Genomic DNA, 25,701 nt, shown 5'->3' on the forward strand with positions numbered 1-25,701 from the left:
CAAAGAGGACTGCCCCTTTATGCCGTTCTCTCTCCTCATTGGATAAAGGTTGTAGGATACAAGGAAAGTTTTCTCCTCGGCTTACAGCAGAGCAGAGTGACTGACAGACCCGTGTTTCAGATAAAACTATTTAAGACTTATATTAACACAAATATTCCGCTTACTTCTGCTTTAAGATGCTTCACCCCTACATACTGCACATCCTTACCATCCTGTAAACAGAATCACAGTGAGGGGTGTGTTGCGGCTTGACAAGGTGTACAAACTGCTAATCTATTCCAAGATGACAACACTGCACAAATCAAAAGTGTCATGGCATCTGCACACTCTTATGAAATCCTCATCACTCACTCACCTGTGTGTAATGAGCTGCTCCAGACTGGGGGTATCTGAGGTAACACCACTTTCCACCTACTCACACACACACTGCTCCATTCATTGTGATAGCTTTGCCATCTTTGCAGTTAAGGTTGCACCTCTATTCCTGTGATTCTGAAACACTCACATCTGCCATGTGACCTAGCGGGCGCTCATGTGACAAAGGTGCAAATTAAAAACGGGGGGTGATTGGAGCGGGGAACTTTGCATCATCTAAATGAATTTCACAGTGAAACTAAGTAAGCTCAAAGAAAGCCTACAGGCTCGTTGCTTCAAATTATGCATGTAACTAGATAAATCATTACATCACTTCTTTAATTTTCCACATGCACGGCTAATTTCGTTCCGTATCTCTAGATTACACTTTTTGTGGGCTGAACATCATTTAGGCTAAAGACTGAGAGCTAGTACTTACTCCAAATGTTCCTTAAAATACTCTATGCGTGTGTGTACACTGAAGAAAGCCTGAAGGTGAATTTATCGTTCTTGTCTGTGGTGTCATCGCTCTAGTGAGAGTGCACGCTCAACTGCATGAACACGCACACATAAAGTACAGTTTCCCTTTAGGGTCACAGCTGGGGATAGAGAGCTTCACAGCTACTTTAATGACTTGTGCTGGTCTCCTTCATAGAGGGAGAATCAGCTGCTTAAGCTGGTTTTATTTCTGCCTGTGAAACCTACAATAAGACCACACCGTGTTCAGGTTAATGTTTATAACCATTGACTGATTTCACGTTTTCATATTTCAGATCAACATGCTGCTGACGTTCAGTATGGGCGAGGACTGCCCGTGTCCAACAGACATCCAGGAGGAACTCTACATTTTTCACAACCAGCTGCAGCTCCATTGTGGTGAGATGCCGATCTTGCAGAATCTTTATGAGCTCTTACATTGGTTATGCTTATCATGAAACATGCATTATGATATACTGCAAGACACATTATTCTTCTATTGCTCCGATTGATTTCAGACAGAAAAATATGGAACATACTTTTATAGCAATTGTGCATTTTTACTGCTGCCGCTTGAGCTGCAATTGTGTCAACATCAGCTGAATTCAGCCAGCACTTGCACTCAGAAATGCTTTCTTTTTTCCCTCCCTACATCTCTCCGTCTCCTGGCAGAGGAGTTATAGTTCAGTGCCTCGTGATGTTTTGATAAATAATTGAACTGCCCAACCCTCTGTGGTACTACCAATCTAATGGCAGTTTCTGCTGTGCCGCAACACGCCGACCTGTCATGGCACACTCCATGTAGACAACAATAATAATAAAAAAAAGGAAAATGATTTGCTACAAAATTGGAGATTCTCTAAATCCCATTTGATGCATCGTACACATGACATGACTATCCCCACAGGACGCCAAGCTCGGCAGAGATATTGCTTTAATATGCTCCATGTTTATGGTGTGTCTATCTGTTTGTGCTGCGTAGGAATCCCTATGGAGGAAGATGAAGACGAGCAAGATACATCGATTAAAGGTCGCCTCCTAATGCTGGTGAACAGGATCAAAGGTCAATCTCAAAAAGCAGAGGAGCCCACAGAGAAGGAGCAAGCTGCACCATGTGAGCACATCTGTTTTTTATTACATCAAGTCAATTATCGCTGATGCCCTCTGTGCCATTATCCTTGAACATGGGTGAAAAACTCTTTCATGAATTGGCCCGAAATGACTTGCATTTAATCTCCTCTCCAAATTCGTATTCTAGTCAGAAAGCATCAAACCAATCATCATGGCCTTGTGACCATGACAACACACTGAAACAGCAGCAAGCTGTAAATCTTCAGGAAAGGCGAACAGTCTCTCGTCATAAGCTTTTACTCCGCGACCCATATGTCTAACTTGCCCCAGAAAAACATGTCCTTCAGCAAGACATTGAACCTGTTGTGTTCTGTTCCTGTAACGGCTTTTACAGCATTTGTTTCTTTCCCTTCCCGTGAAAGCACAAGCTCTTGACTTGTGTTACCCATTTAAAACTCAGTCCATTTTGTTTGTTTACTGCCTCCATCACCTCTCTTCCCGCGAGCTCTCCGCCTTAGTTCGTCGCTTAAAAGGAGAGGAGAACAGCACAGCTCAGTCTTGCCTCTCGCTGCCTGCTGCTGTCATGTGGACCAAGTCGCCGGGTGGCAGTCATTTCCATTTCAGTTTCTTTTCAATTTCATTATGGTAATAGGGAGCTGGGTGGAGAAGAGGCTCCAGAGTGAAGATCTTCCGTCAGCCGCTCTGGGAGATGAGAGAGGAGATGAAAAAAAAAACATTGGTGATAAAACCAAATCCTTCACCTGATTAAGTCCATAGACACGGAAGCACATGCACGGGAAAAACTACACAGCCAGGCACACACACACACATAGGAAAAAGAACCATTTTAATCATGACACACAACAACCGTGGTGCCACACTGCTGACCAAGTTGTGTCTAATTTTCTGTCTCAAGTACCACTCTGTGTACGGGACTCCCAATCAAGTCGCTGATTATTACTCAATCGGTAAAAAAACACACACCTTGTCTTGACCTTCTGTTGGCCTTCAAAATAGAAAGCAACACATTGTTTTAAACTGCATGTTTTGAATTGAATTTATTAGCATATGTTGCCATTTTATGGCAGCATTTTTTTTCCTTACATATGACCTTTCCAGAGAATTACATGGTTCAGGAAATAAAACAAGACATGTTTGTCTGCATTGTATTGCTTAGATGGAGACTAACCAATGTAAAAAGGGGTATTATATTGCTTCTGTAACCCTACTGAGAAATCTTGCCACGGCCGTGTCATCGCCGTCTATTCTGGAAAGCCATGCTGGAAACAAGAAGTGGCCAAATCACAGACAGATAAATTGGGGCTGAAGTATGTGTTGCACTGCAGACACTGAAAAGCGATCTCTCCGCTGGGATTTGGCGTGACCCTGACGTGGAGCACATAAGACTCGTATACTGCACGATCTCTGAGGAGCGAGGCAGGATGAAAATAGAGGAGTGCGTGTTTTATTCTGGAGTGTGCTTTGGGTGGCGGCGTCGGTCACCTCCGTGGGGCGTTGTGTGAGGGCTGATTGATCAGAGGACCGGTTTGTGGTGGCAGCTGCAGTTCACAAGCATCACTTCTACTTCTGTCACAGCTGGAGGCATCGGGAGGAAAGAGAGGGAAGGGAGTGGAGGAACAGAGCGAGAATAAAATCTCACACAGACAAATTCTCTCATCTGCTAAAATGATTATTTGACTCATCTTCTGATTGTACACTCACCCAGCTTTTTTACCGTTGTGCATGTATTTGATGAGAGTCGAGGGAAACAAAGGCAGTTTGTTTGTTTGTTTTGTTTGTTACACACATTAGGATGCACCTAGGTGCTCATGAGCATGTGAGACCATCAGTGTCATGCTTTTCTCCTGGCAAAGGGAAAAAAGGACAGCTGGCAAGCAAACATAAATGTAAACAAAGCTTGATCTAAAACACTATGCATTTGAAACATCAAGTAAAGCTTTGATTCTTTATTTAAAAAAAAAAAAAAGAAACTCCACCCGGTATCGTTGATATTGGTTTTGTTTTACTCATTTCATTTATTAGTTTATTTCATAGGGACAGTGCACCACTAATCAACAGAGTTAAAAGAAAAACTGTAAGTGGGCCAGAGTTAGCCAACAAGGCTAGTTTTGCTACTCTGTTTGAAATTAGATGCATTGTCTTTTAACAGGTGCAATATGTTACAAGTGTGTGTGACAGTCGGTATGTATTTTAGAAACCAAAATAAAATCTTATATAAGGACAGGATCTGCCAGGAGCCAGGAGGACGGGCTGGAGTGAAGAGGACGTGATATATTCTGAGCTGCTTCTCCAGCTATAACTTCACCTCCTCCTGTCACATCATCCCGCCCTGGGAGACCCTGAAGATACAGAAGGCGCCGCTGTCTTTGCCATTATTTCATGGGGTTGAAATAAAAGGAGCGCCAAAGTCATTTTCCTCATCTGATTAATGGTTCATCCACCCGGAGTATTTAATGCTCACACATGAGGACTGTGTGAGAAAGAATGTGAGGAAACCAGTGGCTTCTTTCTGAAACCCAAAACAGGTGTGGTGGCAAAAAATGTTGTTCCTTCACCAAAGTATTTAAAAAAGGATAACTGGACACGTCAGCTGTCTTTCTTGAGTTTTAATAAAAAGCATTCATGAATGGAGTCACACACACAACCGAACAGGAGTACAGTCAGTGAGTGAGTGAGCTGAAGAGGCTCACCCGGGCGCTATCTTTATAGTTCCCAAAACACATTTGAACAACAGACAAAATATATGGCTGTGATAGCTGTGCCTGGCTTCACCGCCAGGACACAACTCCCCTTGTAAATTAACACAGAGCACCGGTCTGACCTTTAACCTGCTCTGTGTGGATTCAGTGATTTTGTCTGGTGCATGTCATACAGGTATCAGAAAAGTATTAGCTGAGTACCACTTTCCACAAAGTGAAAGGAAGTTCACTTAGTTAACATGGTTATACAACCCTTGTAAAGCATACAATGGGTTACACCAAAATTTCCCATTACACAGGTCAGATTTGTTGGTTGGGGGGTGGGGTGGGGGAGATGGGCTGTTGTTTGGGAAGGAGTGAGTGTGTTTGATAGAGTGACAGGATGAGAGTCAGGTGTTGTGAAGCATGTTGGCTGAGGGGTAGAAATGTCGCTTCTCATTTTGGAGCGAGCCGGTGCTTCTGCCCTTTCTCTGACACCCACGCAACTCTCAGCAGCAGGATCTGTTACTGCTGACGGTGACATTCTGCCTGCTCCCCAACACACACACACACACACACACACACACACACACACACACACACACACACACACACACACACACACACACACACACACACACACACACACACACACACACACAGACCCTTACACAGATTGACAACCTAGTGTCAAATAGCCTTTTGAAAACCAACAGATCCAATCAGCTTGGACAGAGATGGGGGCCTTAAAAAACACAATCATCTAATTGCAATACTTTTAAGGAAATCAATCATGTACAAGTTGTTCCATCTTTTACGGTTCTGGGTTGTTTAATTGATGTCTCTCCGTCCTTTGTGTATGCGACCCCCACACACACACCATGAGCAGAGACAAATATGCTCGCATACCCTCGCCCACACAGCCTATTGATCCAGTTTAAATGAAGCCTTAAGGGTAACCCACATAGGAGCTGTCCAAACAAACATCTCCATCCAGCCACAGACGCAGAACATCTCACTGTTCGAAAACTATTAATACACCGGCGTCCACTTCCGCTTTCTTATGTACTCCTTACGTAACGGCGCTTCCTTTCCGCTCCAGTGAAAACAACATGAATGAGCTCGCAAACTGTGTATTCTTTCCCACCTGATAAAAACAGACAATTTGCTCTCCTGTGGAGGTAGAGGAAGCTGACACATGCCTATCCGCTCAGCTTAAGCCACGTGAAACACATTGAATGAGTTGTATTTATCTTTTTTGTTGTTGTTGTTGTTGTTGTACAGTGCTCAAGGCCGTATTTGCATCACTGAGCCAGTCGAGGAATGCAGCTTTTGAATCGCACCTTTTTTCTTTTCTTAAGTGCTCAAGCATTGGTTGTGTAAAAATGGAACCACTCTGTAAAGTGCAGGTCCTTTTAAAAATAAGTCTTAATAGAGTTTCGAGGTTGCACGTGAATGCTTAAGGAGGAAGTGCCTTAAGGAGGACTGCTGTGTCTTGGTGTGACCCCAGTTAATGTTTCAATGATACGCAGTGAGGATTATGAGACAATGCAGCGAGCACTTCTCTGCCAGAGAAAGTCTCTCCCTGCCAATTGAAAAGCAAATCTTATCTTATTGTTTAAAATTAGAAAAGCCTGCATTATGTTAACCAATCCCCTTCATGATTAGTAATCCTATATTCACACACAGCAGCGCTCCCTTTGTCTTAATCTGCATGATAAGTTTAGCGTAATAATGTAATTTGATGATGATTTGATGACAGTGTAGGAGGATACTTAAATATAATATTAACCCAGAAACAGACCCCCCCCCAACACTATTTGTCTGCACAAGCCTAAAAGTGATGTAAATGAAGTTACCGTTCTTCAACCCTTTGATTTCTCTAAATTACCACTCATTGACAACGTCAAATATAGTACATGTTTATCATTTTTCTTTTCCATTTGTGCTGAATGTTTAAAGGGATAGTAGCATTTTTTTTAAAGGGGGGTTGTATGATCTACAAATAGCCCCTAAGTACTTTAATTGCAGTGGAAGACTCTCTACACTCCTCCCGTTAGCAACGCCAGCCCATAGCCCTGCCCAGAGATTTACAACATACCTTGTTGTGAATGGACCTAAAGAAACGGCCTATTTTCGTGGCCTAAAAGAGGTTTTACCTGAAAAAAATACACAGTTCCATTGTTCGCTATAATATAATTTTTTCCAGCCCCTCAAAGTGCAGGAAAAACACAGTTTTTATTTGGAGCTAACCAACTGCTGATCGGCGGGCGCTAACCCTGGGCGGAGGGATACGTGAGTTGGTTAGGTCCAAATAAAAACTGCACTTTGAAGGGCTGGAAAAAATTATATTATAGCGAACAATGGAACTGTGTATTTTTTTTCACGTAAAACCTCTTTTATGCTGCGAAAATAGGCCGTTCCCATTCGCGTTGCTAACGGGAGGAGTGCAGAGAGTCTTCTACTGCAATTTAAGTACTTAGGGGCTATTTGTAGATCATACAACCCCACTTTAAAAAAAATTTAAATCCCCCCAGCAACATTATGAGGCCATCATATTCTACTATTGTTTTTACTGCTTATATTAAATGATGATTCTTATTATAGGACACATCATGGTTAATACAGACTCTCTCTCCAGCCAATCTGAAGGAGCTGATCTCTCAGACCATGGTCAGCTGGGCCCAGGAGTGTCACATCCAGGATCCAGAGCTGGTTCGTAAGATGTTCAGCCTGCTGAGGAGGCAGTATGACAGCATCGGGGAGCTGCTCCGGGCCATGAGGAAGACCTACACCATCAGTGCTGCCTCAGTACAGGACACCATCAACCTCCTGGCCTCCCTGGGTCAGATCAGATCTCTGCTGTCTGTCCGCATGGGGAAAGAGGAGGAGAAGCTGATGATTGATGGACTTGGGTGAGTCACAATAAAAACAAAAAACAAAACTGTATTTATTTCTCTTCTTAATATCATTACCATTACTATTATGCCAATTTTCTTCTGTTTTCCAGGGAGTTTAATATTCAATATTTCTGTTTGTGTCCTTTTTCACTCCAGCGACATAATGAACAACAAGGTTTTCTACCAGCACCCCAACCTAATGAGAATACTGGGCATGCATGAGACTGTCATGGAGGTCATGGTCAATGTGCTTGGAGGAGACAAATCCCAGGTTTAACAACATCTCTCTCTTGAGAGAGAAATGATGCCATTCATTAATAGAAAGTTGTGCTTTTCTCCGTTTTTTTTTTGTGTGTCATCATTTGTGTGTGAAGCATGGTTGCAGGGTGAATGTGCGTTAATGAAGATGTGGTCCCAGTAGGTGGGCTTCCTCCTCAGGCTGAGTTTGAAAGTGAGGGGCAGGGAGGGCAGAATGTGACTGGTTGGCGGCGTGTGAAGGTGTCAGGCCTCCTCCACATTAATTAGGAAAAAACACATGCAGGGTTTTTTTAGTAACAAGCCTGGAGGAAGTCATTATAGTAAACTCAGTATTCCACAACAAAGCTGTAATTTTTCTAAAACCGCCTGAAGATCGTCTACTATATGTGTGTTCAGTGTTCATAGATTCTCGAGACTGGTTGTGATTTTCCTACGACTACTTTACTTCTCTTATTTTAAAACACCAGGTCAGATGTTTAACCCTACTTAGTCTGTTTGTGCCACCCTACAGGAAATCGCCTTCCCCAAGATGGTGGCCAGCTGTTGTCGCTTCCTTTGCTACTTCTGCCGCATCAGCCGTCAGAACCAGAAGGCCATGTTCGACCACCTCAGTTATCTGCTGGAGAACAGCAGCGTGGGTCTAGGTGGGTACAGAGCTCTTTGTCTTGATACAGTATCAGTCATTCTGTTTGGCGATTAGCCCGAAGACTACTGATTCTGCTACATCATTTTATTGGATGAAGTGAAATGTGTTAAAGATGAGCTAGATGAGGACATCATTGTAACTGTAATACATGGAACTGTAGAAGAAGGGCCAATCTAGTCTCTAAAACCGCCTCTAATGTCTGAGGGACAAATTCTTAAAGGACAATTCCAGGCAAATTCAACTCGGGGGTGTATTTTCCTATCATTTTAGGTCTAAAAGAAGGAATCTGAAGATTTTCAGTTTAATCGCTCCTGTTTTGCGGTAGTTGTGTCTGTCCCCGCATCGCCACGGCAGAAATGAATGGGAGTGGATGTAAGTTCCGCTGTTTAGGCTGTTTACATCCCTCAAAGCCACATTTTTTTTCCACAGACAGCGTCAGATGGCGACTCAAACATGCACTGAGAAGTTTATTTACTTCATGTCATATACATGTTTGTATAACTCGATCTAATTCAAAGTCTCCCGGAGTCTCGCGCGAGACCCAGTTGCCGTGCGCGGTGTGTTCAGGAGCAGTGGGAAAGCTACCGTTTGTGTCATAAACACAGGAATATCAACTCTTTACTTGCTTCAAGTAAAAAAAACTTCTCGGCGCATGTTTGAGTGGCCACCTGACGCTGTCTGTGGAAAAACATGTACACTTGAAGCAAGCCAAGAGTTGATATTCCTGTGTTTATGACACAAACGGTAGCTCCCACTGCACCTGAATACACCAGCACTGCAACTCGGGTCTCGCACGAGACTCCGGGAGACTTTGAATTAGATCTAGTTTTACAAACATATATAACATATAACATAACTTGCTCAGTTTTTGTCCGATTTCAAAACGGTTTGATTTTTATGAACGTTTATGCAGTTATGATGCAGCATATTTAGAATCACGGATAATTTTAATAATGTATTTTTTTTTGTAAAAGTAACATTATAGTGACATTATGCAAATAGTTAAAGTAATAGCTACATACTGATTTATTTTTCACAGAGTTATGAATCGTTTTTTTAGTGCAGATGACTGGATCACCTATCTACTGCACTGTAACTGCAGCCAGAGTCAGAGCAAGTTGCCCGTCCTCATATGGCCGACTGTGAGCTACGCCTGCGTGTAGTCCGATCTACCCCCTTGCTGTAAACAGCCTAAGCAGCAGAACTTGCATCCGCTTCCATTCAACTACCGCAAAACAGGAGCTGAAAATCTTCAGATTCCTTCTTTTAGACCTAAAATGATAGGAAAATACACCCCTGAGTTGAATTCACCTGGAATTGTCTTTTAATGGGTGACACTCTTTTGCCATCATATGACTTCTGCACCTCTGAGCTCACACATACTACATTAGGCTCACACCTTAGACAGTGTGTGTGTGTGTGTGTGTTTGTTTAGTGGGTCTGAGCGCTGAGAATCTATCAGCAAAGTGCACGACTCATCTCCCATTCTGTTAGAAGATGGCGGTCTCAGTGAGCACCCCACTGGTGTGAGAGTGTGTTTCTCTTGGATGCCCACGTGCTCCCAGTCATAAAGACGCGCACACACACACACACACACACACACACACACACACACACACATACTGTACACACACACTTCCCATTATTCATTAACCAAGTGACAACAAGTTATGTGACTGTACCGTATATAAAAAACAAAAATTAAATCTAAAAATAAAATCCTTATTAAAGGAAGATAGCTACAGTATTATAGGTAATGCATTGGTCAGTCCAGTGTTCAGTTCAGATCAGTTCAGATTTTTGTTAATAACACAAAGAGCAAAGTGTTTCTCAGGACCACTGTAATAATAAATAGATAATAGATAACCTAAGAGCCAATAGTAGAAACTTAGAATTGTGTCATAAATAAAACACATTGTTAGGCAGCGACATGTTGGGGTAACAAGCAGCTGTGCTGCAAAGTGCAGAGGCCAGTTTATGATGCAGACTTCTGTAGAAACTGGTTTTCTTAATCATATGAACCAGTCAGCATCAACCAGCTGTTGGCAAATTAGCTGCTAGTGATATCTGGGAGGAGGAGGAGGAAACAGCACCCCCTGCTGTTTGTACGGTATTTTGTTGAAATGAGAAACACAAGCCACAGGCTGGGTGTGTAGAGATTCTAGATAAGTTACAACAGACAGTAAACCTGTGGTGCTTTGTATTGCAGCTTCTCCAGCTATGAGGGGCTCTACTCCTCTAGATGTAGCTGCTTCCTCAGTGATGGACAACAACGGCCTCGCCCTGGCACTGGAAGAACCTGATCTGGACAAGGTTTGACTTTTTTTGGTGTTGTTTGTGGTTTCTGATACTGTACAAAGTCAGATAAAACTGTGGGGTTGTGGGATACACATGTGACACGGCCAAAGCTAAAACCCCCTTGGTCGAACGGCGTAGCTGAGAATAATGGATTACAGTAGAGCTGTGTATGTTGTTGACTACATGTTGTTATGCATGTGCTGCATCTGTAGGTGGTCACGTACCTGGCAGGATGTGGTCTCCAGAGCTGTCCCATGCTTCTGGCTAAAGGTTACCCAGACATCGGCTGGAACCCCATCGAAGGAGAACGATACCTCTCCTTCTTGCGCTTCGCCGTCTTTGTCAATGGTAGGACCGCCATCACATCGCTAATCTTTTCTTCACCTCACTTACTCTCTATTTCTGCGTATTCTTTTACTATACTTCTCTATGCATAAAGAAGAGCCTTGCAATATCCCAAATGACGCCTTGATTCAGTTGCTTTAGGCAATATTCAGCTGGACTTTTTGCCTGAGGCTGTGTATTAGAGCTAAATAATGTGTGTGTGCTGTATGTTTCTGCTGACATTAATTATGTATTTCCTTACCTGGCTGTATTTACTCACATCCACTCATCTCATTTGCGCTCTAGGTGAGAGTGTGGAGGAGAACTCCAGCGTTGTGGTGAAGCTGCTCATCCGGCGACCGGAGTGTTTCGGCCCGGCCCTCAGGGGAGAGGGAGGGAACGGCCTGCTGGCTGCCATGAAGGAAGCCATTAAAATCTCTGAGACACCTGCTTTGGACCTGCCCGGCTCCGTCCAGGGAGTCTGCTCCGACGTGTAAGCCACGAAGATCAGGCAAAGCTTATCAAATCAATGCTGAGGGCTTACCCTCGAGATTAGCTCTTCATCCCCGTTGCCTTATGTATCTGCTATAATGCCCTTCAAAAATGCTCCTCCTCCTTCGTGTTTCCCCTCCTTCCCTTACTTTGTATTCTTTTTCATGCTGTTAGGTCTGGTGATGGTGATGATGAAGAGGAGGTGGTTCACATGGGCAACGCCATTATGTCCTTCTATTCTGCGCTCATTGACCTTTTGGGACGTTGTGCACCCGAATTGCATGTATGTTTGTTCGAAATTATGAGTTTTTAAAATTGATTTTCTTGTATAGATTTTTCCTATTTTTTTTTTTTTCCCCTTCTTTAGATTATCAACAAGGGGAAAGGTGAAGCTCTGCGTATTCGTGCCATCTTGCGCTCTCTCGTGCCGATTGAAGACCTTGTGGGAATTATCAGTATACCACTCAAAATGCCCATCGTAAACAAAGGTATGGGTTAGAGTGAAACGATACAGCACACCTTCACCCTTCCATCAGAGGACGTGTCATATTCATTTGCATACTACAGCAGAATGTCCGCCTCACCTGCACATACAATGGCTATGAAACTCTGCACATTCAGTGCAAGGCGGAAGGTTATTGATTTCATTTCACCGCTCATGCCCTTTTAATCAGCACAACACTTTACAGCACACTCCCATAGCTCTGAGTAAGCCAGATCATTTCTATAGCGAGCTGTCTTGCTCTATTGATTGATCTGCATAAGCATGGCGAGACTCGCCTCTTAAATTTGCTGCTGTGAGCACCGCCACACAGCCTCTGTCAGCAGGCCAAGAGCGAGGACAGTGAGCCGTGGCTCAGGCACCAGAAACTCTTATCCACATGCTGCTGCAGGCTGCCTAATGAATACACATGACTCCCCTAATCAGAAAAGACTTGCCATTATGTACCGTAGACTGTTCTCTGGGTGTTTCACTGCTTCACACCTGCACAAATTACCTGGTTGAAAATGTTGTGCCTTCTTTTCTCCATCTCAATCTGTCTTAGATGGGTCAGTTACAGAGCCGGACATGTCAGCCAGCTTCTGTCCAGACCACAAAGCCCCCATGGTCTTGTTTCTGGACAGGGTGTATGGTATCGAGGACCAGAGCTTTCTGCTTCACCTGCTCGAAGTGGGCTTTCTGCCTGACCTGAGGGCCGCCACCTCTCTGGATACGGTAAGTGAAGCCAACAGCAACACAGGGGAGAAGTAATGAATGACCTCTGTCGCATGAACTTCATCAAGACACTTCAGGATCAATGATGTCGGTCAATCTTTTGTATTGAAGAGGAACTCCTCATTACTCCTTGGTTTAAGCTTATTTTCATGATACATTTGATTGTTCTGTACTCTTAAAGGGACAACGAGGAGTTTTGGAAAGCAAAGTGTTTTCACACTACATTTCTCATGAGCCACTGTGAAATTATCGCCAAGAATGTTTTCATTGATCAAGAATTAAAGTCAGAGGTTCGAAGACAATCAGATACCGTCGTAGTTCCGACCATAAATGGCAATTCGGCGGCGTTATTCCCATGACTCGCAGTGTCCGCGAAACTGAAAGTAGGAAATGCTGGGCGAGCCGCCAGCCGCCAATAATAATAATAACAAAATAAAGATAAAGACAAAATGATATATTTATAGAAAATTGACCCATTATCAAGTGGGTAACTAGATTCATCCACATTAATATGAGACTTTTTTATAATCAAATACAAACTCCTTATTGTCCCTTTAGATATTGATTTAATATTTGAATCATGTTATTACGGTATTTGTCTGTGCAAATGTGCATTTGTCCAGGTCGAAGGCATCTCTAGGCAACTCAATCAAGTTAACTGGACTTGATTCAATTGCCTAGATATGTTATTATTGTTTATTATATTATTGTGATGTTTTATTTTGTTAGGAAAAACAGTGCTATATGTGCTGACAGAAAACATGCTAGTTTAATCTATTAAATATAAAAAAAAACGTAGCTAAAGATACCCAACTTTCACATGTTACACGACCTCTGACCCTTCTCTCTACAGGAGGGTCTGTGTACGACAGAGACGGCCCTGGCCATGAACCGCTACATCGGCTCAGCCATGCTCCCGCTCCTCACCCGCTGCGCCCCTCTCTTCGCCGGCACCGAGCACTACGCCAGCCTCATGGACTCCACTCTCCACACCGTCTACCGCCTTTCCAAGGGCCGCTCACTTACCAAGGCCCAGAGAGACGCCATAGAGGAGTGTCTGCTGTCTGTCTGCAAGTGAGGAGCGCAGCAAACTCTGTATTAGTGGAGTCAAAAGTTTCTCTAGCCGGTGATGTTGCGTCAAAACAGTGTTGTTATCTCAGCTGGCAGGAATATAGCCACAATCAGGAGTACATTTTATCAGCTCTCCTGCTAAATTCCACTGGTTTCCTTAAATGTCCCTCTAAGACAGTGTAACCAAAGTGGTCAGAGCCTGAGGATGTTCTGGTTAAAAGCAGCCGCGGGTAGCACTGCTCTTATCTCTCTCACCTTACTCTGCAGACACCTTCGTCCCTCCATGCTGCAGCAGCTCCTGCGCCGCCTTGTCTTTGATGTGCCCTTGCTGACTGAATACTGCAAGATGCCTCTCAGGGTGGGCAACAATTCCTCACTTTTTCTTGACTTAATCTCATATTCCTTGTTGCCCTGCCTGCATGCCTCAGCTTTAGTTTTTCACTCTCTGCCCTCAGGATCAGCTGCTTACTTTTCTTTTTCTTTTCTACATAACTTAACCTTTGTTTTGTCTGTGCAGTTTCTGCCTGGTCACACTTAGTGACCTTGGTTTATTAGATTGTCACCTTGGTGGGGGGCGAACAACACCTTATTTCCACCAAGTCCAGTGCAGGTGTACCTTTAATGTAATATCACTGGTGTTCACCTCTCTCTCTCTCTCTCTCTCTCTCACACACACACACACACACACACACACACACACACACACACACACACACACACAGGTGCAGAGTTGTAGCACACCCGTGGTGTTGATCAAAACAAGGGGATGAAGTATTGGGCTGTGTGATTACAGGCTTGTTGGCTCCACTGCTCTGCTTCATCCGTCTGGCTACAGGAGAGAAATACTGGGGTTGTAATAGATTGTGACTGGCCTGTGAGATCGTGGACGCACACATGGTCTTTGTTTTCATGTACACCTGTGCATTTCGTTTGTGCTGAATGTGCGAGTCAACAGACTTCCTTTGAGGTGCTGTTTATGTCTGCATGACCTAGTAAGTGATAAGTTACTACATTTTGTTTATATAGCTCCTTTCAAGAGCAGACATCACAAAGTTCTTCCCAATAAAAGAATACATATTACAGATAAAAACAAAACAAAAAAGTGCCAGTGTGCTGTTAGAACATACACAGGTCGCCTGTCACTGAAAACAAAGGTAACTGTCATGTCCTCTAGATTTTTGTATTTTTTTTATTTCTCACTGAATCTTACTGTTTGCCCTCCGTTCGTCCTTCAGCTTCTAACCAACCACTATGAGCAGAACTGGAAGTTCTACTGCCTCCCGTCGGGCTGGGGCAGCTACGGCACAGCATCTGAGGACGAACTACTGCTCACCAAGAAAATCTTTTGGGGAGTGTTTGACTCTCTGTCCCAGAGGGTGAGAAGAGTTACACCAAGTTTTAATTCTACTATATTGAGGTTCATTGTATTAGTTTTCAGTAAAGCAACAGGCATTAAGAAGTGTCTGTCTGTCTGTCTGTCTGTCTGTCTGTCTGTCTGTCTGTCTGTCTGTCTGTCTGTCTGTCTGTCTGTCTGTCTGTCTGTCTGTCTGTCTGTCTGTCTGTCTGTCTATCTATCTATCTATCTATCTATGTTATGAAAAATAATGCATATGGTTTGAAATATCATCATATTTGATATTATTGAATATTGATCCAAATAAACCTTAAATTAAAAGTCACCTAGTTCACCACCTTCCTGATTAAGATGCATGTATTTAAGGAGGTAATTCGCACAAATATCTTGAGCTGTGTTGGTGATGCAGATGTCTGGACTCAGCACCTCTCTCTAAATGCACACTCATGAAAAAAAGAGGCTGTGCAAAGGGCCAACCTGAAAACCTCAATATCTGGACAACCATCATTGATCCTAAGCCTCTAGCACATAGATTCTTCAGCTTTAAGAGTGATTCTTTATTACAGTAACGTTTCTTCCACTCGTCCCTGTTACCCACAGATTAGTGCAACTGTGGAGCTTTGTAACTCCCAGCTTTAAATGAACAACTTACATGTTCCTTTTTGTTTGTTAAATACAAATACTATTTGGAGAAGCATACTATAGCACAATCCCAGGAGATAAATTGTGCAATTAACTGTTAAACTCCTATTCCTCATGCAGAAATATGATCCAGAGCTATTCAAGATGGCCATGCCTTGCCTCAGTGCCATAGCTGGAGCTTTGCCACCTGATTATGTGGACGCCTCCATGAACACCACTGTGGAAAAGCCTGTTTCTGTGGATGCTCAAGGCAACTTTGACCCCAAACCCATCAATACTGCTAAGTAAGATATGTTGGAGCTAAATGGCAATTACATACTGCATGCTACAGCCTCACTTATTGTATTATGATGAGCTAGACTGGACATGACAGTACATGACTTCCTTCACGTGCATTTCCATAGTCTGACGGATTATCACACACTCTTTCTCCAGCATTGCTCTTCCAGAGAAGCTTGAGCACTTTGCCAACAAATATGCCGAACACTCCCATGAGAAATGGTCTGCAGAGAAGGTAAGGCCAAAGATAAGAGTCTCTACCTGGGCAAATAGGGATTAAATGGTGCAGTATTAGACTTGAAGAAATACAGCACACGGCAGTAATCAGCTGAAAAGCATTTTTGCGCCATGAAAGTGTAAAAAATCAATTCAGATCAATATCTTGATATTGTTCTTTTTTCCATTATCATAGCACTGTTTCCTTTGGTGATGCCTCCTTTTTGTTATAATTGAAAGGGATACTCTGGGCATGCTGACAACGATTGTGCTACCCTCTGTGTAGAAGGCTGCTGTTCTCCTTTGTGCCAAATACTTATCCTGCTTTGTTGCATCTGTCACAGACGCAAAATCACAAGAGCTGAGAACAACAAGAACTGAATGTACCACAACTCCTTAATGTGTTATGCCTAATTAATCTTTCAAATAATAAATCATGTCCTTTGGGACTTTGAATGCAAGGAGGATTGCTATCACTCTGCTCCTTCCCTCTGTGTTTGTGCCTCAGGTGCTGCTGGGATGGAAATATGGTGACAGTGTGGATGAGAAGGCCAAGACTCACCCTCAGCTCAGGACCTACAAAGCCCTGACAGAGAAGGTGCAGTTTGTCGAATGTGAGATTTGGGAAGAGATAACCCAGAGATTCCAGCTTTCAGACTCAGCCTTTGTTCCCATTTCTGTCTGTGCTTCAGGAGAAGGAGATTTACAGATGGCCAATTAGAGAGTCCCTGAAGAGCATGCTGGCAATGGGCTGGAGCATCGACCGGACCAAAGATGGAGAGAGCATGTCTCAACAGAGGGAGAATGAGAAAATGAGAAAGATATCTCAGACCTCACAGGTACAGTACGAAGGATATGTTTTGGATAAACAGACCAGACCAGACCGTTAATACAGTTAATACAGTTAATACAGGTGAATGGTCATAAAATCAAATCTATTCCTCCTCTGTTTCTAACCAAAAGTAACAAAAATGAAGGCTGCCACTGATCACTCTCTTTAATATGTATATTGTACTACTATTAGAGTATGTCTTCATCTTGCTTTTATTAACCACATTAAATCTTTCACCTTGTAAAGAAAATGCCTATGAGCTTTTCATTTTCCACTGTTAGTATCAACATTAAAATTATAATCAATAGATAATCAAGTCTATGTTGTAAACAAGAAGTCTTAGCAGAATAAACACAATAAATTCTCTCAGTGAACAGCAATATCTTATACTTTTACCCAGTAGTTAGAGCTCAACTCTATACAATAAACACCTCAGTGTTTTGTGTAACAGTCAATATGTGCAGAATAACCAGAACAAGCATTTCTCAAAGGTCAAGTCAGCTTTTTTTTTTGTGTGAAATGGTGAATTTGAGAACAATAACAACAAACTTACACCATTTTCTTTTTCTGCTCGTGTGTGTGGTTGTATTTCGCAAAGATTTCATATAAATGTATGGGAGAAAGGGGTCAGAAGTAGATAAACTGCAGAGATATTACAGACCCTGTTTATACCTGTCATTAAAATGCATCTTGAGTAAACCAATCACACGTGGACAGGGAGACACATCGGTGTTTATACCTGGATCTAGCATGCATGAGCACAGTTACACACATGCACGTGGCATTTGTTAAGACTTTGGAGAAACTATCCGCATACTTTAAGGTCAAGAAAAAGCTAATCAGACAGATACATGATCATCTGTCTCAGAGCACTGACATTGAGGAGCTGTCAACCTGTTGGTGTGCATTTATGTCAGGCAATGCCAATATCTTTACGTTTTGCTTGAGTGAAGGCCTAAAGACAGAATGATAAAAATAATCTCTCTACAAATGGTATTAAAGCAGAAATCTTGAACGTCGATTTATAGGTAATAATATACTCTCAAAGGAGTTTTAAATCGAAAGCAACTGTTGCTTTCAATTTAAAACTCCTTTGAGATCCTATGACCTGGACAAATTAGAATATGCACAGGCGTAATAATACACTGTATCTCACTGTAAATCAGCATCTTTTTCAATGTTTACAGGCAAATGGGTTCAATCCGAGCCCAATAGACATGAGCAATGTGGTTCTATCCAGGGAGCTGCAGGTAAGTGACCTCACATTTGCACAGTTGTTCTACTGTACTTTTTCTTTCTCTCTTTCATACCAAATGATCTCTTTGAATACAAGATGAGGAGCCATACAGTGTATCCTGAATGTTGATGAGTAATGTGGGCGTAACGGGTTTCTCACTATGATGTCCTGTTTGTCTCTTTTGTCTCTGTTCTAAGGGGATGGTGGAGGTGGTGGCTGAAAATTACCATAACATCTGGGCCAAGAAGAAAAAAAGTGACCTTGGAAGCAGAGGTGTTTTTCTAACAAAGTTAATCATAGACCGTCATACAGGGGAAGGGACTGCGCTTTTGTGTGTGTGTGGGGGTGGCTGGGTGGATGTTAAGTGCCACTCAGTCGTTGTAGTGTTCATACAGAATGTGCCTGTTAGCATATGCATGGGTCTGCCTTGATGGTCTTGACTAAATAGGTTCAGCTGAATGGTCCAGCCACTCTATTTCATTATCTGCTTTCATACATACATATGCTCTGTAGAGACCTTTGACTGATCATCTCCCTCTGAACGCTGTGTGTTTTTCAGGTGGGGGAACACACCCTCTGCTGGTGCCCTACGACACCCTGACAGCCAAGGAGAAGGCCCGTGATCGAGAGAAGGCCCAGGACCTTTTTCGCTTCCTACAAATCAACGGCTACAGCATCACAAGGTCAACACACACACACACACACACACACACCTGCTGTCACCGAATATATTATCATGTTTATGTCTTGCTGAAACTTCACATGACCTCCTAACTTTCCCATTTATTTATGAGAGTGTCACTGGTCAATGGAGTCTTTTATCAAATGCTATTAAGAGAGAATCAAGTGTTATTTATAGCCAATATCGTGTTGTGCTGCAGAGGTTTGAAGGACTTGGAGCAGGATTCTTCCTCCATGGAGAAGAGGTTTGCTTATAAGTTCCTCAAGAAGCTGCTCAAATACGTTGACTCAGCGCAGGAGTTCATCGCCCATCTGGGTAGGGTTAAGTCGATTTTATTATCTAAGTCAGGACTGCAAGATACATATGTTGTTTTGCTGTTACCCATTCCTAAACATACAGTGATGTTTTCAATCCAGAGGCCATGGCTGCGAGTGGAAAAACAGATCGGTCGCCTCATGAGCAAGAAATCAAGTTTTTTGCAAAAGTGAGGATGTGAAACAAATTCAATCACTGTACAAATATAAAATAATTCTCAAATGTTATTTCCCATTAATCTTATCTTGTCTTATCATTATCACCTTTTTCCTTCAGGTTCTTCTACCTCTTATTGACCAGTACTTCAAGAACCACTCTCTCTACTTCCTCTCCTCCCCCAACAAGAATCTGAGCAGCAGTGGTTACGCCTCTAATAAGGAGAAGGAAATGGTCACCAGGTACCCATTCATTGAATGATATTAAGCAACAGCATGCATACAGTAATAATACAATCTTTACCATTCTTTTCTTAAAACCTTGATCTCTAAAAATCTTAATTCCTAATTCTTCTCTTCAACAATTTACTCATTGTGCTTTTCTGGTTTCCTCCCCTTTTCTAACCGTCACTCCTCCAGCCTGTTTTGTAAACTGGCAGCTCTTGTCAGACATAGGATTTCACTCTTTGGTAAGATGATCACAACTGACTGGTCAGGAACATATGAATGTGAATGTTAAGTGTTTTCATATGCTCAACACACAGTAGATATTTTGATACCGTAACATTTATCTATAAAACTGTAAAAATCCTTAAACAACAGCATCTTGAGCCACTGAAATTATGATCAATTATTTGGTCATTTTTTAATCAAACCCTCAATGTACACATTTGACTGAGGGTTGTACGTACAGTAGCCATGAAGTCAGCACCGCTGTGAGAGGCTTAGTTCAGATCAAGAAAATCTTTAACAGTTGTTGGCAGTATGTACGTATGTTCACATTACACTGATTACTTTTGTGTTTCTTATTGCGTTGCAGGGAGTGACTCCACCACCATGGTGAGCTGTCTGCACATCCTGGCACACACTCTGGACACCAGGTGGGTGTACATTTGGCAGACAAAGGACCTGGCACCTTCAGAGTTTCTTTTTCACATGGAATGAAAATTTTAAAGAAAGCTCAGTTTGACAATGACTTTATATAAATGTTCTTATTATAAGAGAAACCAATTACGTTTTCCCAGTGTAAAGTTTTGACTTTCTTTTGGGTCTGCGAGATGAGCATATTTGTTGTGAACTTCTTCTTTTAAACTGTTACTACTCCAGTGTCTTGTGGGAGGCACTGGCATTACGAAAGAGCATCCTCTGGCATTTAAATAAGCAAAACAAACTTCATGCGGCACATGTTGCCCATGGCTTATGGTGTTCTTTAGAGACAATGTACTGTTTGCTAATGCAGCTCACACCTAATGAGGCTAAATCGGCAACATATTATTGTGTGTTGTTTACTCTGTAGAGCTGCAGCTGATGCCCACAGACTCTGTCTTTCATTTCACCTTCCTACTGGGACACATCAAGGCCTAACAATGGCTAAATCATTCAGTAATGTTATGAACTGTGAAATGCTGAAAATAGGCAGACTAATCATATTAATGGGCTATTTCAGCGTGTCATACAGTATTTCTAGGCCCCAGTGTTGGCAAAACTCACTTTGGATTTAAATATGCACCTAGTTCATTAAATAAATCATTTCTGTTATGGTGGAAGGGCAGGGACGTTGATACTCATGTCTCATATTTCATGTGTAAAGCGGTCGATTATAGCCCCGTCCTTACATATCTCCAAATTTGTTTTCAGTCATTTATCATGCTCTCTTTCACTCCAACAGGACGGTGATGAAGTCGGGCTCAGAGACGGTGCGGGTGGGGCTGCGGACGTTCTTCGAGAACGCCGCGGAGGACCTGGAGAAGACGTTCGAGAACCTGAAGCTGGGGAAGTTCACTCACTCCCGCTCGCAGATGAAAGGAGTGTCGCAGAATATCAACTACACCACAGTAGCTCTGCTCCCCATCCTAACCGCTCTGTTTGAACACATCACTCAGCACCACTTTGGAGTCGACCTGCTGTGTGAGTCCCGACAGCCTGAGAATGATCAAACATGTTGTGTGAGAGGCTGATAAAATAAACTGGACTCAAATGTCAGTGTTCAGTTTATTATAATACAGTGATTATATGCTTTCTACATCCAGACACCATGGAACATCATGTCATTATGTCACACACAAATGTGCATCACAGGATCCGCTTATAAAAATACATTAGCATAATAATGAGGTTTTCACAATGCTTCAGAATTTGTTCATATCCATTCAGCCTATTTATGTAACTTGGGCTGTATTGTGTTTTATATTTCATTAGAGGAAGACATGTATAAACATTTTATATATCTGCTATGTTGAGTGCCATTTTTACACTGGATATTGTGTGGTGATGTTTTTAAAAACACATGTTATTTCTTTAAAACTTACTGTAACTGGATATATTTGATACATACTGTAGTGGTGGTTATGGTAGTACACCACAGAATTTCTTTCTTTCTTTGTTTTTTGCAGTGGATGATGTCCAGGTGTCCTGCTATCGAATCCTGACCAGCCTCTATGCACTGGGCACTGGAAAAAACATCTACGTAGAAAGGTGTCCTCACTTCAATATTCATATGTTAATTGGGATTCATTCAAATCTCAGCGAACAGACCAGCTGATGATCATTGTAGCTCTCACCAACTCTGGCCCTCTCTGTGTCCCTCAGACAGCTGCCGGCTCTGGGCCAGTGCCTGGCCACCCTGGCTGGAGCCATGCCGGTGGCCTTCCTGGAGCCGCTGCTCAACACGTATAACCCCTGCTCCATCTTTAATACCAAGAATGCCAGAGAACGAGCCAGTGAGTCATATGTAATTATTCTAAAATGAGAGCTTATAATAAGAAGTGGTCTATGGTGGCAAATCAAACGGTTGTTATTATGGAGAAGGAACACTTCTCTCAGCACACTGCCTGTGTGTCAGTGCTGTTCAGTCTGAAAAACATTCCTCCTCTTCATAAAGTCATAAAATATATAATAAGAAACATAAACTTTGATGACTCAAACATTGTTGTAATGTCATAAAAACTCTCTGTGATGTTTTCAGTCCTAGGAATACCAGACTCGGTGGAGGAGATGTGTCCCGGGATGCCACGGCTGGACGGCCTGATGAAGGACATCAACGACATGGCAGAGTCTGGAGCACGGTACACAGAGATGCCTCATGTTATTGAGGTGGTGCTGCCCATGCTGTGCAACTATCTGTCCTACTGGTGGGAGAGGGGGCCTGAGAACCAGCCGGCCAGCGGCGGCAGCGTCTGCTGCACCACCGTCACCTCGGAGCACCTCAGCCTTATTCTAGGCAACATCCTCAAGATCCTCAACAACAACCTGGGTATTGATGAAGCCTCCTGGATGAAGAGGATTGCAGGTGAGCAAAAACTGAAGATGAAAAACTCAAGATAAACTAAAGTAAACTAAACTTAGCAAATGTAAAAGATTACAGGGTTGAATTGCTAATATGGTATACTACTCAAAGGAAAGCAGTGACTGTTTATGTGAATAAATTATTGAAATACCATCAGATTTCTGCTACACGTTCAGATTTTAAACAAAATTCAACGGCTGAATTGAAGGGGTTATCTCTCTTTCTTTCACTCTTCAGTGTATGTGCAGCCCATCATCAGCAAGGCTCGAGCAGACCTGCTCAAGAGCCACTTCCTGCCCACACTGGAGAAGCTCAAGAAGAAGACGGTGAAGGTGGTGGCTGAGGAGGAGCTGTTGAAGGCCGACAGTAAGGGAGACACCCAGGAGGCCGAGCTGCTCATCCTGGACGAGTTTGCTGTGCTCTGCAGGGACCTGTACGCCTTTTACCCCATGCTCATCCGCTACGTGGACAACAACAGGTTAGCCGATGATGGAATATTTTTTTAAAAGGTGTATTTAGGGGAAGACGACTTTGTGTTGGTGTTTGCAGAAAAAGTCCTGAGGATGTGTTTATCTCCCTCTGTCGCTGCAGGTCCAGGTGGCTGAAAGAACCAGATGCCGACTCCAATGAGCTCTTCAGGATGGTCGCTGAGATTTTTATTCTCTGGTGCAAGTCACACGTAAGTTCTCTCATCTGCAATTCATACATATTAAACAAGAAAAACTGCTACTTTGACTAGTGATACAGCACAGTTACAGTGTCTGCCTTTCACATTTGTGTTTCATCAGAACTTCAAACGAGAGGAGCAAAACTTTGTGGTTCAAAATGAAATTAACAACCTTTCCTTCTTGACTGGAGATAATAAAACTAAGATGTCTAAGGTAGGTTTTATGTCTTCACATTACATCTCACCACAGTTGGCTTTATTTCCTTATTATGGAGCTTTGCAGAGACACACCAGGTAGCACATTATCCCCCCAGTAGTGATATATGGTGCATAACATTTTCTCTGCTACTTTAACACATTAATACCTGTATATATTTGCTAATACATTAACATGTAAAAGGCCAGTCTCAGAGGAACTACATGTACCCACACACGTCGTATATGAGATTATTTTATTGAAACCTGCATCAACTTCTTTGCAAACAGCATGACTATAATATAATGGATATTGACTTATGGCTGTGAGTGTGTGCAGGTGAGTGTGTGCGTGTGTGTGTGTGTGTGTGTGTGTGTGAGTGAAGTCATACATGCATGTTATATTAACAAACCTTCCTCCAGCTCCACCCTCAGCCCCTGTCAACATTACGGGGGTTGCTACTTTATTTTCTTGTCTGCCTGGTTTAAGAGTTTTAAAGGCAAACAAATGGTTTTCATTGCAGTGCCGGTCCATTTGAGGACCGTGAGCCTCCATTAAATGCTCTTTCATTCCCTCTTTTCTATCTCTCTCTCTCTCTATCTCTCTATCTCGAACAGTCCTCTAAGGAAGAGGTAGAGTGATGCAGTGCATGAGCTGTTTACCTGCCAGCTTATTGACTTGTGCTCCGGTTACCAAGCAGAAAAGCCAATAGCTTGTGCCGCTGTGCTATATATTATTCTATAGTGTAAATATATATATACATATATGTATATATGTATATATATTGTGTCCCCTGATTATTTGTGGCATCTATTCATCACCATGTGTGGCGTGGTAACTTTGGTCATTCCTCATCGCCTCACGGGGGCGGAACGCATCTCATTTGGAGTAATGAAGCTCAGCCCTTCTGTAACAAACCATGTGATCACATGCCAACAGTGTGTTTGCAGTTGATGGATTGTGGTACCCTGGTGTGTTCGACCAATAGTTACCTCAAGCTTATATATTATATGATGTTATAGTTGATGTGTGATAAAACTGTGTGTGTTTGTGTGACAGTGTGTATATTTATATGGAAATTAGTGTTTTCACTGAGGCAGCTGCTTCAGTTTGGCTCTTGTCTCTTCCTCAGTGGTAACATCTTGCTGTTCTAGCAGTGGCAGCCTGCTTGTTCTGCTTTTCGGCTGAGGTGTGAGACTTCTTCATGCTTCAGTGGCACAGATCTAGTCTGGTCACAGATTTTTGCCTGGGTTGAAAAGTAAATGCCTCAACTGCCTCTGGCTTTTGTTCAAATACAGTGTGAGCTCTCCCACTGTGAAATAAAATACTCCAAAAAGTATCATCTTAAATGTTGAAAGGACACGCATTAGTGCAACATTAATCTTAGCAAAACCAGAAAAAAACTATATGTACCACCTTAAAACACCAGATATTAAACACTTATAGCCTTTTGTTATTCACAATTGTGAGATGTCTGGGATTAATATATTTTTTTTTTCAGTCTGGAGGACAAGACCAGGAGAGGAAACACAAGAAAAGGCGCGGTGAGTTCTACTCTATCCAGACCTCGCTGATTGTTGCTGCTTTGAAGAAGATGCTGCCAATTGGCCTCAACATGTGTACGCCAGGAGATCAGGAGCTCATATCTCTGGCCAAGACTCGCTACCTCCTGGTGAGACAACTTTGACGCGACCCTGAACACACACTGTCACTGACATTCAAACAACAACCATGGAACCAGCTGCACTTCAAACAGGAGGAAGCTCTGCATTTGTTGGTTAAAGCAAACTGATTTATTTTAATGCTTCCTGTCGTTCAACAGAAAGACACAGATGATGAGGTCAAAGATCACATTCGGCAGAATCTGCATCTTCGAGAAAAGGTGACTGTAATATTTTGACACCAGAGCTTTAGTACAGTGGGTACTAGTTTCATTTGGACGGTTTCACGCGAGATTCACGCGTGAGTCACGGGAGGCTCACGCGGATTTTTTGTGGAGGAGTAATTGTGTTTTCACCAGAAGCTGCAATGTGC

The 25,701-nt window shown here is 42.7% G+C and overlaps 1 protein-coding gene across 1 annotated transcript in view; it reads left to right on the plus strand.

Moving 5' to 3' along the window:
• Positions 1 to 25,701, plus strand: part of LOC146963900 (ryanodine receptor 3) — a 141,932-nt gene that overhangs the window by 88,112 nt on the left and 28,119 nt on the right. Inside the window, exons 39-74 of the mRNA XM_085767928.1 lie at positions 1,128 to 1,230; positions 1,814 to 1,945; positions 7,243 to 7,516; positions 7,658 to 7,772; positions 8,250 to 8,403; positions 10,615 to 10,718; positions 10,916 to 11,051; positions 11,334 to 11,520; positions 11,694 to 11,802; positions 11,887 to 12,007; positions 12,566 to 12,735; positions 13,589 to 13,809; positions 14,074 to 14,164; positions 15,042 to 15,182; positions 15,923 to 16,086; positions 16,238 to 16,316; positions 16,806 to 16,895; positions 16,990 to 17,136; positions 18,317 to 18,379; positions 18,564 to 18,639; positions 18,926 to 19,049; positions 19,248 to 19,363; positions 19,465 to 19,532; positions 19,640 to 19,761; positions 19,939 to 19,988; positions 20,339 to 20,399; positions 21,188 to 21,426; positions 21,912 to 21,993; positions 22,108 to 22,238; positions 22,484 to 22,807; positions 23,042 to 23,282; positions 23,396 to 23,483; positions 23,593 to 23,685; positions 24,285 to 24,299; positions 25,169 to 25,339; positions 25,490 to 25,549. Coding sequence (XP_085624054.1) covers positions 1,128 to 1,230; positions 1,814 to 1,945; positions 7,243 to 7,516; positions 7,658 to 7,772; positions 8,250 to 8,403; positions 10,615 to 10,718; positions 10,916 to 11,051; positions 11,334 to 11,520; positions 11,694 to 11,802; positions 11,887 to 12,007; positions 12,566 to 12,735; positions 13,589 to 13,809; positions 14,074 to 14,164; positions 15,042 to 15,182; positions 15,923 to 16,086; positions 16,238 to 16,316; positions 16,806 to 16,895; positions 16,990 to 17,136; positions 18,317 to 18,379; positions 18,564 to 18,639; positions 18,926 to 19,049; positions 19,248 to 19,363; positions 19,465 to 19,532; positions 19,640 to 19,761; positions 19,939 to 19,988; positions 20,339 to 20,399; positions 21,188 to 21,426; positions 21,912 to 21,993; positions 22,108 to 22,238; positions 22,484 to 22,807; positions 23,042 to 23,282; positions 23,396 to 23,483; positions 23,593 to 23,685; positions 24,285 to 24,299; positions 25,169 to 25,339; positions 25,490 to 25,549 — 4,662 coding nt within the window. The remainder of the gene's footprint in view (positions 1 to 1,127; positions 1,231 to 1,813; positions 1,946 to 7,242; positions 7,517 to 7,657; positions 7,773 to 8,249; positions 8,404 to 10,614; positions 10,719 to 10,915; positions 11,052 to 11,333; positions 11,521 to 11,693; positions 11,803 to 11,886; positions 12,008 to 12,565; positions 12,736 to 13,588; positions 13,810 to 14,073; positions 14,165 to 15,041; positions 15,183 to 15,922; positions 16,087 to 16,237; positions 16,317 to 16,805; positions 16,896 to 16,989; positions 17,137 to 18,316; positions 18,380 to 18,563; positions 18,640 to 18,925; positions 19,050 to 19,247; positions 19,364 to 19,464; positions 19,533 to 19,639; positions 19,762 to 19,938; positions 19,989 to 20,338; positions 20,400 to 21,187; positions 21,427 to 21,911; positions 21,994 to 22,107; positions 22,239 to 22,483; positions 22,808 to 23,041; positions 23,283 to 23,395; positions 23,484 to 23,592; positions 23,686 to 24,284; positions 24,300 to 25,168; positions 25,340 to 25,489; positions 25,550 to 25,701) is intronic.

Source organism: Trachurus japonicus, chromosome 22 (genome assembly GCF_045865225.1).
Source record: "Trachurus japonicus isolate A0001 chromosome 22, Traja_1.0".
Taxonomy (NCBI): Eukaryota; Metazoa; Chordata; class Actinopteri; order Carangiformes; family Carangidae; genus Trachurus; species Trachurus japonicus.